The sequence below is a fragment of the Thermobia domestica genome, chromosome 14 (genome assembly GCF_964235325.1).
Source record: "Thermobia domestica chromosome 14, izTheDome1.hap1.1, whole genome shotgun sequence".
Classification (NCBI taxonomy): Eukaryota; Metazoa; Arthropoda; class Insecta; order Zygentoma; family Lepismatidae; genus Thermobia; species Thermobia domestica.
This window is the reverse complement of record NC_137467.1, coordinates 112114489-112130454: the sequence shown is the minus strand read 5'-3', so window position 1 is coordinate 112130454 and position 15966 is coordinate 112114489. Positions and strand designations below refer to the sequence as shown.

Genomic DNA, 15966 nt, shown 5'->3' with positions numbered 1-15966 from the left:
TTCATTTGATTACTCTGGTTTACGAACTCATCAAGATATTTCAACAATTAATGTTTGTGCCAAGTTTTGTCGCAATCCGCTGAAAATTAGGGTGGTTATGGCATTCACAAATAGGTTGTATATATACAGGTAGATAGATAAATAGACACACACAGAGAGAGAGAAAGTGTTTTGCTCCCTTCTCGCACATGTGGTGCGTCAGAGCTAAACCGGGCTCCTTTGCAAAACGTCGTGGCCAGCCTAACCTAAACACAAACCTCTGACTTGCTATCGTAGAAACGTGGTCGGAAGGTGTAAGGCATGTAGAAATTGTATTTTTAATAATCATGAGTATGGATTCGTACACTCCACTTCCATGTTTTCCTTATTACTTTTTGCAGCTACATCGGAACGTTCAATTTTTATTCTTTACTAATTGCAAATGGCGTTTACATTCTAAATATGATGAATTTTGGTGGCATTTGTTCAGATATTCTTCTCTTGAAATGAAGAAAAGAATAAAAGCAATACGCAAAGACAAAAGGTATTATCAGTACTAAACATTACCAATAATAATTGCTACGAAAAACTCTTTTACCATCTTCAGTGGTAGAGCGTTCACCTCTGGTGCTTGGGGTCCCGGGTTCGATCCCAGCCTCCGCCAAATGAACTTTGTGGTGGACAAACACCGCGTGCGTGGGTTTTCTCGGGGTTCTCCCGTTTCCTCCCACTTTCTTCATTCCACCATTTCATTCATTACTCATCATCACCGTCTCCTTTAGCCTAACCGGCATAACCGTGGGACGTAAATCTCAAAGATTTCATTTCATTTCTTTTATTTTTTTTTACCATCTGTCATGAGCTGTATGTATTATTTACAAAAATTTTTAAAAATGTCCTTGCCGAGGATTCGAACTGGCGACCTTTGCATTTGTAAGCCAGCACCTTAGCCACTACAGCAAGATCATGGCATGGTGAACATTTGGTTGTCGGCGTATTTGTCGTATTTGTGTTTTATGTTCCCACTTCGACAATTTTTACTCTTTTTTCTAAGTTTAACAGCTGTTTCTGGCTTTCTCTTTCGGTGTCGTCCTTTATTTACACTATGCACTATTCGTATTCACAGCTTGTGCCCCTCTGCAATGTCTTATTCAGATTAAAGTTTTATTTTTGTCCCTCAGTAAACATTTGATTGATTTAATTCTCATACTCTCCACGGATGGAGCGCAGGAATGCGAGACTCGAAAAATAGGTGTACATTTACTTTCCTGACAGATAATTCGAATGTATCAACAAAGAGTTCGCTGCATATTATGATGTAACATCGTTATATCCTTGGGTGATGACACGTAAACCACTGCCTATAGATAAACTAAAATATATAAGGGGCTGAACTTTCCAAAAGTGGAAAGTATTCATGGATTAGTCAAATATACCATCTTCCCTCCAAAAGACTTATATTTTCCAATCCTACCATATACGTGCAATGGTCGCCTTTTGTTTGGGTTATGCCGTACGTGTATGGAAGGAAGTATTGACAATTGCATACACTGCGATTCCGAACGTGTCATCACAGGTACGTATTGTACCCCTGAACTTCATATAGCCTTAAAAGATAAATCCAAGATACTGGAAATTATAGAGATTTGGAAATTCGAATTATCCGGATCGGAAGATAATCTGTTTAAAAGTTATGTGAATTCCTTCCTAAAAATGAAACAGGAATCTTCAGGATTTCCGAGCTGGTGTAAAACTAAAGAAGACAAAGAGAAAAATATTGCAGACTTTTATGTTCATTAAGGCATTCAGTTAGCGGAAAATAACATTCGATCGAACCTTGATCTGAGGTATATTTCCAAAATTTTCATCAAATCGCTATATGGAAAATTGGGACAACAAACGGATTTATCGCAATCTGTAATTGTTGATACTCCAGAAAAAATTTTTGACTTATCTATAGGCACCATAACACAAGGTGCAAACTGTATTACCGATTGGATATCAACATCTCATTGTAACAAATAAAAAAATTGAAAACGAAACAAACCATGGAAGTTTTCAAATGTTGTCCTTGCAGCGTTCACCACCTCTTGGGCACGTCTAAAACTTTACGAGTTAGTAACAGCTGTACTACCTGATCATGTATTGTACTTCGACACTGATAGTATTATGTGTATACCAAAGAAAAACCGGCGTGAAGAAAAACCTTCGTTTTCCTTGGGTTCCTATCTGGGTGAACTAACTAACGAAGTTACTCAGGGATGGGAAATTAATGCATTTATAGCATTAGGACCAAAAAATTATGCGTACCGTTTAAAAGAAGTTGAAACGGGGAAAGTAGATTATGTATTTATAATTAGAGGAATAAATTTAAAACATCGTACACGACAAGAAATTAATTTTGATTATTTTTATCAACTAGTTCGGGATAAAGTTGACAAAAACAGTTAAATAATTCAGGGAGGATTGTACGAAAGCCAGGATTTGTCATCGTATCCAGGTCTGAAACTAAACACATCTAATTTGAAAATGAAAGACGATGATTAAATCATGACAGTATCACTGACTATAGAACATTGCCATACATTACCAGAGTATGTTAAACGTTTGGTATGCCTTGTAAAAGTGTATAAGTAAATATGTAAATAGTAAAATGTAACATTGTGTAAAATGTAACGTTGTGTTATAACAGTCATAATATCCTCAGATACGTTCATAAATTTTTCACAACTCCCGTCAGTTGGCAGTTCTCCTATGTATATATAATGTAAATCTGGAAGTAAGTTATTTAAAGAATATTCTAAATATAGTAAATATCTTATTTAAAGATTATTGCAAATATGATAATTTTATATATATATTCCGTTGTTAAAAATAAAATATTTTAAACTATATAAATATAAAAATAATTACAAAATTAAATGTATTCAAACAAAGAACACCTCAATAAAATCGATACAATTTACAATATTATGTTTTTTTCCTATACGTATATACAAACAAATATTGGTAACATTTTAAGAAGTATATGTATTCTATATAAGATAAAGGAAGAATACGTATTTTTCATATGAGATTATTTATAGGTATTTATAATACTTTATGTTACGCAGTTCCTACGATAAATCAACATAAGTTGTAAACCATATTAAAATCAAAACATCATAATGTCTTCTAAGGATGAATCCTTTTTATAAGTAGCTGGTCGTATCAATATTTTATTAGAAGAATACACGAACAATTAAAGGTTTTAGTTAAAAAGGTATAAATAGGCAAATGAATTATATTACACTGATATCATATGTGCTTAAAATACAACTAGGATATACCGAACAAACGCTTACATACGTAAAAGTCACAATATATATCCCCACAATACAAAAAAGGCATTGTTAAAACACTTACATACGTACAGTGACTACATATAAGCCAACATTACAAAGGAAAAGGTAAGATTACGCAACCCAGAATTACAACAAAGATAAGTTATGCAACACAACTTTACATTCAAGCTTCGGTTAAAACACTTACATACGTGCAAACTGACTATATGCAACCTCACAATACGAACTAGAATGTAGATGTTATGCAACCCAACATTACACCAAAGAAGTTATGCAACCCAACAATACATTCAAAGCATTATTAAAACACTTACATACGTAGAGACACAATATATAAGCGTACAAGGCAAACCGAAAAGTAGAGGTTATGCAACCCAACATTACACCAAAGAAGAAGTTATGCAACCCAACTTTACATTCAAACCACAACAAAAAAAATACATATGTAAAGAGCCACGATATATAAGCATACAATAGAAACAAAAAGTTATCATGCAACCAAACAAGTTATCCAACGAAACTTTACATTCAAGGTAAGATTATGCACCACACAAAGCATACAGAACATCATATACATGCAATATGGTACATATATTCCTGTCCACATATCAATAACAACACCCGTCCATTAACAAAAACTACTCGTATACACATCTAATTTGCGATTCAACTGAGTTTCGTACACGATTATACCCAAAGATCATTGATAAGATGATACTCTATGCTAAAATCCCGTATCATCCATTGAAAACGCCATATAAATACATAAGATACTCTTCTTAGAGTTGCGTCTGTTTCCTCCCACAATATCCTATATATGTATCTACAATATGTACTACTCTATATTGTACATAACAGAGTATAGGTCTAAAATGAAAGTTAAACAGGAAAAAATATTCTTTCTTACCCTTTGATTAACAATTTATCAATATTCAAGAATAACTAATTCATTAATCTAATTATTTAAATTATACTAATTTGTAAGAAAAGGGTCGATCTTCCCTTCCTCAGGTAGCAGGGTCAGAAAACAAGCTGGCTGACAGGGGACAGGCCAATTAAAAAGGTTCCTTTACTCGTAAAGGGCCTCCTTCAAGCAATAGGAATCAAATTTTCATTCGTTCCTCGTTCTTATCTAATCCCTCCTCTATCCTTTTATTATTTGTTCCTACAAGTTTTTGAGGGGAATAAAAAGTTACAAAACCATTCTTCGTTTCTCGTATTTCATTTTCTGGAGTCTTTTTCTGCAAGTTAACAAACTTCGAAGCTCAATCAAGCTACAACAGAAATAACTACCTCTTACAGTGGTATACTTTCCTATCTCCTCAGAACCAAAAAGTGTTTATAATTTATGCAACTTTAAACATAAATGAATACAAATTAATACAATTGATTAGATTTTCTTCTATTCTATCAATGTGATCTCTAGACATAATATACATATTTTATTCAGCTATCAATAAAAATATCAATAACCAAAACTAGAATACAGCAAGGACACGTTGTTCTTCCAACTAGCAGTTAGGTGGAATCTTCACTCACTCCATATTATTGCATTGCCTACAATTATTTTAATATTTTACCTTCTTTCTTCAAACAACAACTTCAGAACAATAATACACCAAGTTCTCGAACACAAATACATACATAAAATTCAATACACTAATCATAATCTGTGTTCCCAAACTACTTTTTGTCATCAAAGAACGCCACCCTATTCTCGGAAATTCCTGGAATTTTTCCCGTGTGTCCAGTCACTAATCATTCCATTTACTTCCTTGATTATAATCAAAACATTCAACCCCTGCGTAACTGCATCCAGTCACGTAATCATTCCAACGACTTTTTTGTCAACAACACAAAGAACACCGCCCTGTTCTCAAAACTTCTAAACCGTATACGTGTGTAGAGTCAAGGACAAGAGCTATTGTAAACAAAAGCCATCCTTCGGCAGCTGTGCCGTGCGGCACAACAAAGGACAATAAACGAAAAAATGTAAATAATCTTTTCTATTCTTCATCAGTCAAGTCTACCTGCTGAAACATAACTTTAAAGTCATAAATTAACTTCTAAGAACACCGATCCAGATAAAACCCTCTAAAGGTCTCCCTATTTCCGCTCCAAGTTGGACGTGTTACCCTATGCTTTGAATCCTTCAACGAAAGAAAAGAATTAAATCCAACTATTTAATATTTCACATATAATATCATAAGATATAATATCCCGTTCAATTAAAATAATTAAGGGGTTAATATCAAAGTATATCAACAAAATGTTTCCTAAGAATTTCATTTAGCTGGCAACACTGAAAATCAATATAAATGTGGGAAAATCGTTATAAAATACTCGAAGAACAATAGAAAATTAGCATAGAATAATATAAAATCCTCATAAATGGTATAAGATTCGCTCAAAATAGCGTAAAAGTTTATAAAATATCCAACAATAATAGGATAAGATCCCTTAAAGCAGATAATTAAATCATAGGGGTTTGGCAACACATGAAGGGCATTATGGGCTCTATACTACCAAAGGTCACTCCTAATTAGCAGCCTTAATATTTTACTAAAGTAGAAATTGGTCAAGTACTATATATGAAGTATTGGACTTTATGGTTCAGAGACTGGGACATTACGGAAGTCAGAGAAGAAGTATTTAGAGGGCTTCGAAATGTGATGTTGTACGAAGATGTTGAATATAAAATGAACAGAAAAAATAACAAACGAAGATGTTTTAAAACGGATAGGAGAGAGGAGGACGCTTCTAGCCATCATACTTCGTAGAAAATCCAATTGGATTGAACAAATCTTCAAAGGAAATGTCTTCTTCATATATGCATAGAAGGAAATATGGGAGGAAAGCGACGAATAAATAGGACGGAGAAGAACACAAGTGATCGATGATTTGAAAAATAGAAGAAAATATTGGCAGCTAAAAGAGGAAGCTGAAAATCGAGATACATGGAAATAACATTTCCAGGCCCAAACTGAAAATTAAGAAAAAAATACCCTCATTCGTCCCAGGACCTATTAAAAGGTAGAATACTTAATAATAATAGTAATAATACGATAAGCTTCCTCTCTGTTATGCTTTTCAACTCGAGAACCATAGTAGGTAAAAACATGCGGGGATCCAAGGGAGCTTTAGCCCTTCCCTTCCACTCAAGTATACACTGGATAAAATGGGTTTCAATCCTGCCTTACACTGGATAAAGCGGCAAACTATGGTTTAGTTCCTCCCTTGATGATATCCTGGATCCGCGACTGGGTAGAAATATGAAATTTTAACATGATTCAAGGCTCTCAGAGTAATGATGCAAATCACCTTTTTCAGGTATCTAAGTCAAACCTGAGTTGAGATCCGGGGTGCAAAGTTCCCGTAAGATTAATATGGGGACATTTTAAAATTAGTCAAAAACTACCAATATTAGAGTTGAATTCATAGTTTTGGGTGTCGCTGAGATGAATAGTGACAGTTATAATCCAACTCCAAAGCCATACTCCAATCCGCAGGGAGGGAGCGAGATTTTAAAAGTAATCGAGAATGACAGATATTAGTGTTGAATTCATAGTTTTCGAGGTCGCTGAGTTTAACGGTATCATGTTTCATTATGTTGAAGTTTGTCCTTACCCCTTGAGGTAGGGGTGGAAGAGAATGACTATTTAAAAATAATCGGATAAGCTAGCTAATTAGTAACTATTGTAATTACAGCGAGTGAATCTTTAAAACAATTTAAAAATTTTGCCGCCCCCTAAATTCAGCCGCCGCGTTCTCGAGCGCAGAATAATACTTACCTAAATACGGGCCTGAATGAATGTAGAAACGTTCACTTCCCGATGTCTTAGGATACGTAAAATTCACTAGCGGAATTTACGTATATTTACACAGTGGCGGCGTAAGGGCGGGGCGAGCGGTGCCCTCGCCCCGGGCCCCACTTGGTAGGGGGCCCCCGACAGTAGGTAAAATAATTACTAAGGAAACTTGTTAGCATGAACCGTACAAAAGCTTTCAAGGTTTATAATCCACACCTTCCCTAAAAGTAAACGCAATTAATTGTCTATCAATATTAAATCAAATAACGGATGAAACGACAGAAATAGAATATGTCTAATATAGCTAATCAGTACCGGACTTCCGTATAAGCTAAACAAGCTATAGCTTCGGGCCTCACTCTCTTGGAGACCCGCAAAGAAATTTAAAGAAAGAAGTGAATGTAGATTAAAAATAAATAAAATAAAAGTTTCATTATCTTGGAGGCTCAGAAAGAAATTTAAAGGAAAAAGCTTTGAATATAGGGGAAAAATAAAGTAAACGCTTTATACTCCTTGGGGTCTCCAAAGAAATTTAAAGGAAAAGGCTGAATGTAGGTGAAGAAATAAAACAAACGTTTCGCTTTCTTGGGGCTCCCAAGAAAATTAAAGAAAAAATGTATGGGAATTAAAATATGAATAAAATAAAAGTTTCACTCAATAACCTCAGAGAAGTTTAAGGGAAAAAGCTGAATGTAGATTAAAATTTAACAAAAGAAAGTCAAAGTATATTGTGTTGTTTGCATTCTAAGGTTTTATGATGCAAGTAATGGGGCCCCGTCTGCTAGCCTGCTTCCTAAAATGTCACTGTTTATTAATTTATTTACAGTGTTTATTCATATATAAGTTCAAGAGAAGGATAGAAAGAAGGGGTCAACGTATACGAGGGTCATGCCGAAAGTTTTTAGCAGCGCAACATCGCAGCAACATTTTGATTATTGCATTCGACGCTCTGATCTTTTGAGACTTTCAGCCATCAATGGCAACCATGAGTCTGTGATAACATGATCAGAGATAAGAGAGATAAGGAAGCGCGCGTGACACATTGTCTAGTTAGCTATGGAGCTGGCAAGATGTGACTTTCGCGCTATGATTTACTACGATTACAAGAAGGGCTTATCCGCGGAGCAGTGCCTTGAAACTTTTGTGAATACTTTCGGGGAATCTGCTCCTTCTCGAGCCAGTGTTGGAAATTGGTTTAGAGAATTTAAAAGGGGACGTAATTCACTTGAAGATGAACCTCGTTCCGGACGGCTAAACTCTACAGTGACTCCCGAAACCATCGAAGCTGTGAGGCAAATGGTGAAAGATGATCCCCATGTATCTTTCCTGGAGATCGAAGCGACTCTCAACATTGGGTCAACAGCAGCGCAGACAATTATGCATGAATACTTGGATCTCAGGAAAAGGTGTTCTCGTTGGGTCCCCCATTTATTCACGGAAAGGGTAAAAGAGGTAGGGTGGAATGGTGTGAATTTATGTTGAATAAATTCAACCAAGGGGCAAGTCGTGATGTTTACAACATCGTCACGGGTGAGGAAACGTGGATTTATCATTATGAACCGCTTACCAAGCAGCAGTCGCAAGTGTGGTGCTTCGAGAATGAAGATCCTCCAAACAAAGTGAAGAGATCTCAGAGTGTTGGAAAGAAAATGATTGCGTCTTTTTTCTGACGGAAGGGACATATTGTGATTGTTGTACTTGACAATCGGCATACCGTGAATGATGAGTGTTACTCAACAGTTTGTCTTCCCACTGTGTTCAAGAAATGGAACGCCCACATCCAAGATCAAAACTCGGCCATCTTCTGTTGCATCATGACAATGCAACTGTCCACAGTGCTGCAAGAATTGTAGACTTTTTGAACCAGGAAGGAGTCAGAGTGCTGCCACATCCACCCTATTTGCCGGAGTTGGCCTTGTGCGATTTTTTTGTGTTTCCCAAAGTAAAGGAACACAGGCGTGGACGTCGCTTTTCATCAGATGATAATGCGATAGGTGCTTATTTGGAGTCTGTGGACAATATAGACGAAAGTGTGTGGAATGAACAGTTTTCTAAGTGGTTTGAAAGGATGCAAAAGTATATTCGTGTCCGTGGAGAGTACTTTGAAAAACTGTAAATGTTTTGTTCTTGTTCGATGTTTCTTGTGGTCAGAGCTAAAAACTTTCGGCATGGCCCTCGTATAATGCTTCATTAGGGTACCAGCATTATGTTGCTAACTAAAAGCTCTTTGGGGCAGACGCTATAGTAGCTGATTCACTTTTTTCCTTCTGTCTGTTTTCTTTTTCAAATCGAATTTTCAGCGAGAGAAACCCTTTTGCTTAGCTGGTTTCCCCATTTCTGCTCTTGTTTTTTTGGCGTGAATTTACATTTCCGTCCACAAATTTAGAGTGAAGAAAATGTTCAATAAGAAAACAGATGTTCAAATATTCAAAATACTTCAGCATTATATTTAATTCAACTCCTGATTGTTCTCATGTGGAACAGTTGTCAAAAATCATTCGATTTGTTGACATACAACGTGATTCTGTTCAAGTTCGGGAAGCATTTATTGATTTCATCTCTGTCGAAGGAAAGACTTCTGAGAGTATTTCTGTTGAAATACTGAAGAAACTTCAAAGTGATAGGCTTGATATTAAGATTGCAGAGTCCAGTCTTGTGATAATCAGGCTGCAATGGCCGGTCAATATTGTGAAGTTCAAACTTTGATACGGAATATAAGTCCTTTGGCCATTTTCGTTCCTTGTAACAATAATTAATTAAACCTTATGGCTTACATGCTGCGCACATTAACGTTCTGGAGGTCACTTTGCTTGGAGCTATGGAACGTTTGTTGGTATTCTTCTCTAGATCTACTCACCGATGGAATGTGCTGCAAAATCACGTAAAGATTGTTCTGAAACGGGAAAGGAGACGATGGAGTTCAAAAGCAGAAGCAAGTAATTGATTTGTTGGAAGATTTGCGTGACACTTCGACTGAAACGCTTGATACTAGAGGAGATACTGGTCTTCTTCTTGCATGCATCCAGTCATTTAACTTCATCGCTTTACTATATTTCTGGTCTGCAGATCTCTCATATATTGATCAGATCCAATAATGCTTTCAATCTCAGGATATGAGTTTATATCAAACTCTTATTCAGATACAGAGCCTGGTTGACACCATTGATACCTGCAGACTTGAGCTGGACCATGGTGGAAAGACTACAAGGTGGTTGCATGCGCATGTCGCCTGGAGCGCTGTCGTGGCTGTGACGTCATCTGGTTTGCAAGAGACAACGGGAAAAGGCGCGGCTTTAAGTGACAAGTGGAAATGCTTTGTTACTTTGTTCTTTTAAATGATATCGAGAATGCCTAACTGTGCAGCGTACGGCTGTAGTAATTATTACAGAAAAACTAAGGGAACTAATATAAAATACTTTAGATTTCCCCAAAAAGAGGGGGAATGTCTCCAGAAATGGATTTTAGCTTGCAGGCGATAGGACAAAATAATCTTAAAATATGGTAAGTTTTACATAAAAGTAATAAATAAATGCAATGTTGAATGAAATTATAAAAAAGCGATTTCATTACGCATTCTTTTTAGTATTAATAGTATGTAATAATAGTATATAGGGTTACAGTAGCTTGTGTTAATTCTGCATACAAAAATCCAATAGTACGATTTAAAAAAGACGAACTTTGAGGCAAGACCTGGATTCGAAATCATGAGGGAGGGGAACCGACAGAGGTTATCATTTCTATCATTTCCTTCTACATAAGATATTGAGACAAAATTTTCCCACAGAGGCAGGCATGTAACTCGAGAAGGGAGGCACGATGATCTAGGAGGCTTACCTCCCTCGAGTTACGCAAATGGAGAGCATTGAAAGCGTTAAAGTAGTTCAGGTCCCATTTCATTCTGGAGGTCTGCATTCCCTGTAGCCTCGGTGCTAAAACGGGACGTTGCACTTCAAATTAACTAACGAATGGAAGGTTCGTAATAACGATTAACGGTTACAAAGATATACAGTAAGCTCGGGCTCGCTATTCTCAATGAAACTCGTTTCGGCTCAATCTAGCGCTCATTAAGCTCATTAGGCTCGGGCTTGGTATCATCAATGAGACTTCCTCTAGTACAATCTAGTGCTCGTTTCGTTTATTGTACTCAGACTAGCTATCCTCAATGATCTCCTTCTAACTCAATCTAGTGCTCATTAAGCTCATTCGGCTCGGACTTGCTATCCTCAACGAGACTCATTCTAACTCAATCTAGCGCTCATTAAGCTCGGGCTCGCTATCCTCAATGAGACCCATTCTAACTCAATCTAGTATTCATTAAGCTCATTAGGCTCGGGCTCGGTATCATCAATGAGACTTACTCTAGTTCAATCTACAACAATGTATTAGATCAAGAGAATAAAGTATCCACCTACCATGTCAGGGCGACATTGTCGGGACATTTTTACACTCAGATTTTGAAATTTTTGTTCATTTTAATCATAACTTTGGATAATTACATATACATATTTAGGGCCCCCCTCCAGAATTACAAGATTAAGAATGACTGCAGTAAATTTAAAAATATGATAGATTCTCAACCAATCAAGGAAGCACGGTGGCTCAGTGGCAGAAGGCTCACCTCTGGTGCAAGGGATACTGGTCCGCTTCTCGGTCAAGTGAGTTTGTGGTGCATAACATCGTGTCCGTGAGTTTCTCGGGGTACTCCCGCATTCTCATTCCACCAAATTCCACATAATCATTCACTTACATTTATCTTTTGTCTTCTTTAGTTCACAGGATAGGAATGAGAAAACTTATCAAGAAAATTAAGAAAATTATGTAATTTTATGGTTTATATGTTTTCTAGTCTAGCTGTAACACCCCTACATCGCCTTCACCTACGCCTAGTACTTTGTTTCTTGCTTGAAATAGTCAAGTTGCAATTTCTTTGTTTGAGGTGCTTTGTATATACATATTTATTTCTGTATATTTTTAGAACACAATAGTATATGTAACGTTTTATTTCGTACAAATGTTTAATAATACAGTTTGTTATGGCGTAAATTTTGACACTAATATTCAGAGAACTGTCAGTTTCACCAAACCTTTTGTTTAAATACAAATTCTATAAATAAGCGATCAGCGACTTCAAATAAGATTATTTTTTTATAAATCAAAAATAAAAACGACGTTTAAAATATTAAATACGTGCGTTCCTGCTCAATAAAGTTTTTAACCTCCCCTGAGATTCTGATGAATCTTACGTGGGAGGAACCTCTTAAAAAAACTGTCCAAGCATAACGAAAATATACGTACGTGCACATCTGTTTACGAAAACCATGAATTCTTCCTTGAGATATTCTCAAAATTTATATGGAGTCATCAGTAAAGAATTCTCTTTCAAGCAAAATAATAATAATAACAAATCAAAACCGATCAATGTGTTACGAAAATATACTTGAGCATACATAAATATATAATAATGAAATGTATTAACGACACACTGTGTTATAGATTATTCAGGACTATACATACTCGAGTGTATTACTTCAGATATTTAAAGAAAGAAAAGAAAGAAAGAAAAGAAAAGAAAGAAAAAGCAGAAAATGTAGTGAGTAATATTGGCTTGTTCAAGCTTCAAAGTTGTTTAATATGAACTGGTATTGCTGTTTCTTTTGCTATTGTAAATATCTTCCTTTGAATTCACTTAGCTTAAGCATTGATTACATTACGTTTATATAATTATTGTTTGTACTAAAATTTTTACTTCGTTGAAGATCACTATAAATAGAAGAGAAGTTTGCGTACAAGATACCAGCGAGCAAGCGCTTGTTAAAAGTTCATCTGACTCTCGGTTGCCACGTCTGCGACCAGGATGACGTCATGCGCCAGAGCGACAAGAATGTAGCACTGCATTGCATCCACCTTGTAGTCTTTCCACCATGAGCTGGACAAGGAAATAAATCAATACCGCAGCTGAAGGAAGTTGCAGGGCATGGAACATAACTGTGGGTACACACAGTAGGAGAAGGAGATGCATGCCTGGAGAAGCAAAGAATGAACCCCTGACTGCACAGGCTGAAGTGAAGCGCGTTATCAATGAAATTCTAGATGAGATGAGACAACAAATGTATGATCAGTTTACTTAGATGCATGACCTGAACGGCAGATTTGGATTCCTGTGTTCTATGGCCAACGTTGTACAGCAGCTAGAGGATGAGAGCGAGGAAAGGCTAAAAGCATGTTGCTCTGATCTGGCTTTGTTCTACCCGAATGACCTGGATGGCTTAGAATTATTTCAGGATTGTAAGGATATGTTCACCAAGGTGTGCTCAGAAAGCTAAGGAACAACTTGACCTTTCCCCACAAGGCATCCTGAAATATGTCTCTTCAATGGGGTTTGAATTTTACTGAAGGTGGCAACGGCTCTTCAGATTTTGGTAGCACTGCCCGTATCTGTCGCATCATGAAGAAAGGTCTTTCAGCAAAATGAAATTGATAAAATCGTACTTGCGTTCCAAAATGAGTCAAGAAAGATTCACGAATCTGGTCATTCTTTCTATCGAAAATGAAATAGCATCCACTTTGGATTGATAATACAGTTGAAACTTTCGCTGCTAAGAAAGCAAGGAAGGCATCATTCTGAATGTTGGTGGAACATAGGCTAATATGGTAGTGGAACTACTGTCGAAAGTAGTTACATGTTCGAAGTAAAGGCAATAAAAATACACAAATACTAAAAGAGTAATAGAAAGCCGTCAAGATTTGTCAGTTGACTGGTGATAGGTGGTAATGAAAACTAGGATGGTATAACCCGTAGTAGAATTCTGTGCTCACATATTTAATCTCCCCAATTATTCAATATATTCAGGATTTTTTAATATAATATATTCAAATACTAAGTATGTTAGTAAGTGGTAATGGAAATAGTCATAAATGACAGAACATAAACATGACTGAATTATTAAATACAAAATAATATAATCATAAAACAAGTGTGAAATCTGGAAACAATAGTAAAATAGACAAGCAGAAGAGAAATATTCTAGTGCTTAACTATTCATTGTTATTTCGACAAAAGCAGTGGGACTAAATAGATCGTACATTATCACTGGAAAGAAACCCAGTAAAAGATAAATGAAGAAGACACGCAGGGGAGAAATCTATTCTAGCCATTATTTACTGACAGTCGGTTAAAAAAAGTATTTAAGTATTGTGTATGATTACTGGAGAGAAACCAAATGTTAAAGTGAATAGGAATAATTGTAGAAGAAACATCTAATCAAATGAAGCCCATTTAGCGTAAATTCAGACAGGAAAACTATGAATAAACTTATCCATATGAGAAATTGCACAGGAGAAATACCAAAGGGGAGAACCAAACAAGAAAACCCTGGAAAACATAGAGCTTACATTCAGAAATCGCGTCGGCTATATTATTATTTGCAATTTTTTCAATATCAGCTCATTGTTAAGTTGTGTACGCAAATTTGTTTCTAAATGTGTTATTAGAAGGATTACTTCCAATTTCCATCTAATTACAGTATCCGTTGATACTAGGATAGTATAGGTGTAGGATAAATTCTGGATTCTTTGATGTTATGTTTTATTTGTTCTTCAGATTATGCTATTTCTGTCGTGGGATGTAGTTTCCGTTACATTTGTATCCCTAATCCTTTTCTATCGCGTCCTTTGAAAATGAATAAAAAAGAAAAAAGCATGCAATGATAGTCCTGGTCCAGTTTTATTTTTAGATAAAAGCCTGAAGGCAGTTCTAAGCATTAAAAAACAGACAGGGATGCTGAATGTCACCCCTATTTATTTAATATATCCCGATTAACCCCTTACCGCATGTCGTGCCATATATGGCACATACTCTTTTTTCACTTTAGCTTTTTTGTGATTTATCAAAGGCATCAAATGACTGTTTTATCTGCTGTCTGAGATATTAATGTGTATGAATAAGATATTTTGGTGTCATCTGGCATGTTCTTTGTGAGTTGTGTCATATATGGCACTTACTTATTTCTCGTCGGAATTAAGTAAAAAATCTAAAATTCAAGTTTTAATTCATTTTTAAAGTTCCCATATGAGGATTTCCAATACTGATTATTTTTTTCACTAAAAGAAAAAATCATGCAGATAGGGGTTAAAATGATCTCAACACACACACCAACGAGAAAGGGGGAGGGGGAAACACAAAGAATGATTATATAAATGAATGTCAAAAATAGAAGTGTATAAATCACGATTGTTCGAAAAGGGGCCCCGATCTACTTCACTGGCCCCGAGCCCCAGTTTGCCTTACGCCGCCACTGTATTTACATACATCCAAATAATAGTAACGCAATTCAGCACCAAAGCGAAAGTGGATTACTAGAATGCATACTAGAATGAAGCAAAGTACCTCTGTTAGAAGTCAAAGTAAATTTAAAGAACACAAAACTGTAGTTTCCATCTATTGTTCATATATTTCTATGTTCAGTGTTAAAATCAGAACATCATGATATCCTATCAATACCAAACAATAGTTTGAAAAATCAATTGAAACTTTTGACATGTTATCATGTTTGCTTTCTGCTGAACTCCTTTTGAAGATGATCACCATCAGGGCGAACTTCCTCGTTCTCTTCGACACAACTGTGTTTGTACTATTTTAATTTGATAAAATGACAGCAACACGTGATTCGGTACGGGCGAATCCCGGAAGTCGTAGCCGACTCAACTAAATTCCTTTCTTTCTTCATCATTTGCTCGCTGTGCCGAGGCTACCCGATGAAAAGGCGTACATAGCCGAACTGAAGTTCGTAGAAGTATGGAAAGGGGAAAGGAGTAGAGGAACCAGTGTGTTAAAA

At 36.1% G+C, this 15966-nt stretch overlaps 1 protein-coding gene across 1 annotated transcript; it reads left to right on the top strand.

The window, feature by feature from the left end:
- The first annotated feature begins 8188 nt into the window (after positions 1 to 8188).
- Positions 8189 to 8614, top strand: LOC145669955 (histone-lysine N-methyltransferase SETMAR-like). The gene has a single exon (XM_081738298.1). The coding sequence runs from the start codon at positions 8189 to 8191 to the stop codon at positions 8612 to 8614; it is 426 nt and encodes a 141-aa protein (XP_081594424.1).
- The last annotated feature ends 7352 nt before the right edge of the window (positions 8615 to 15966 follow it).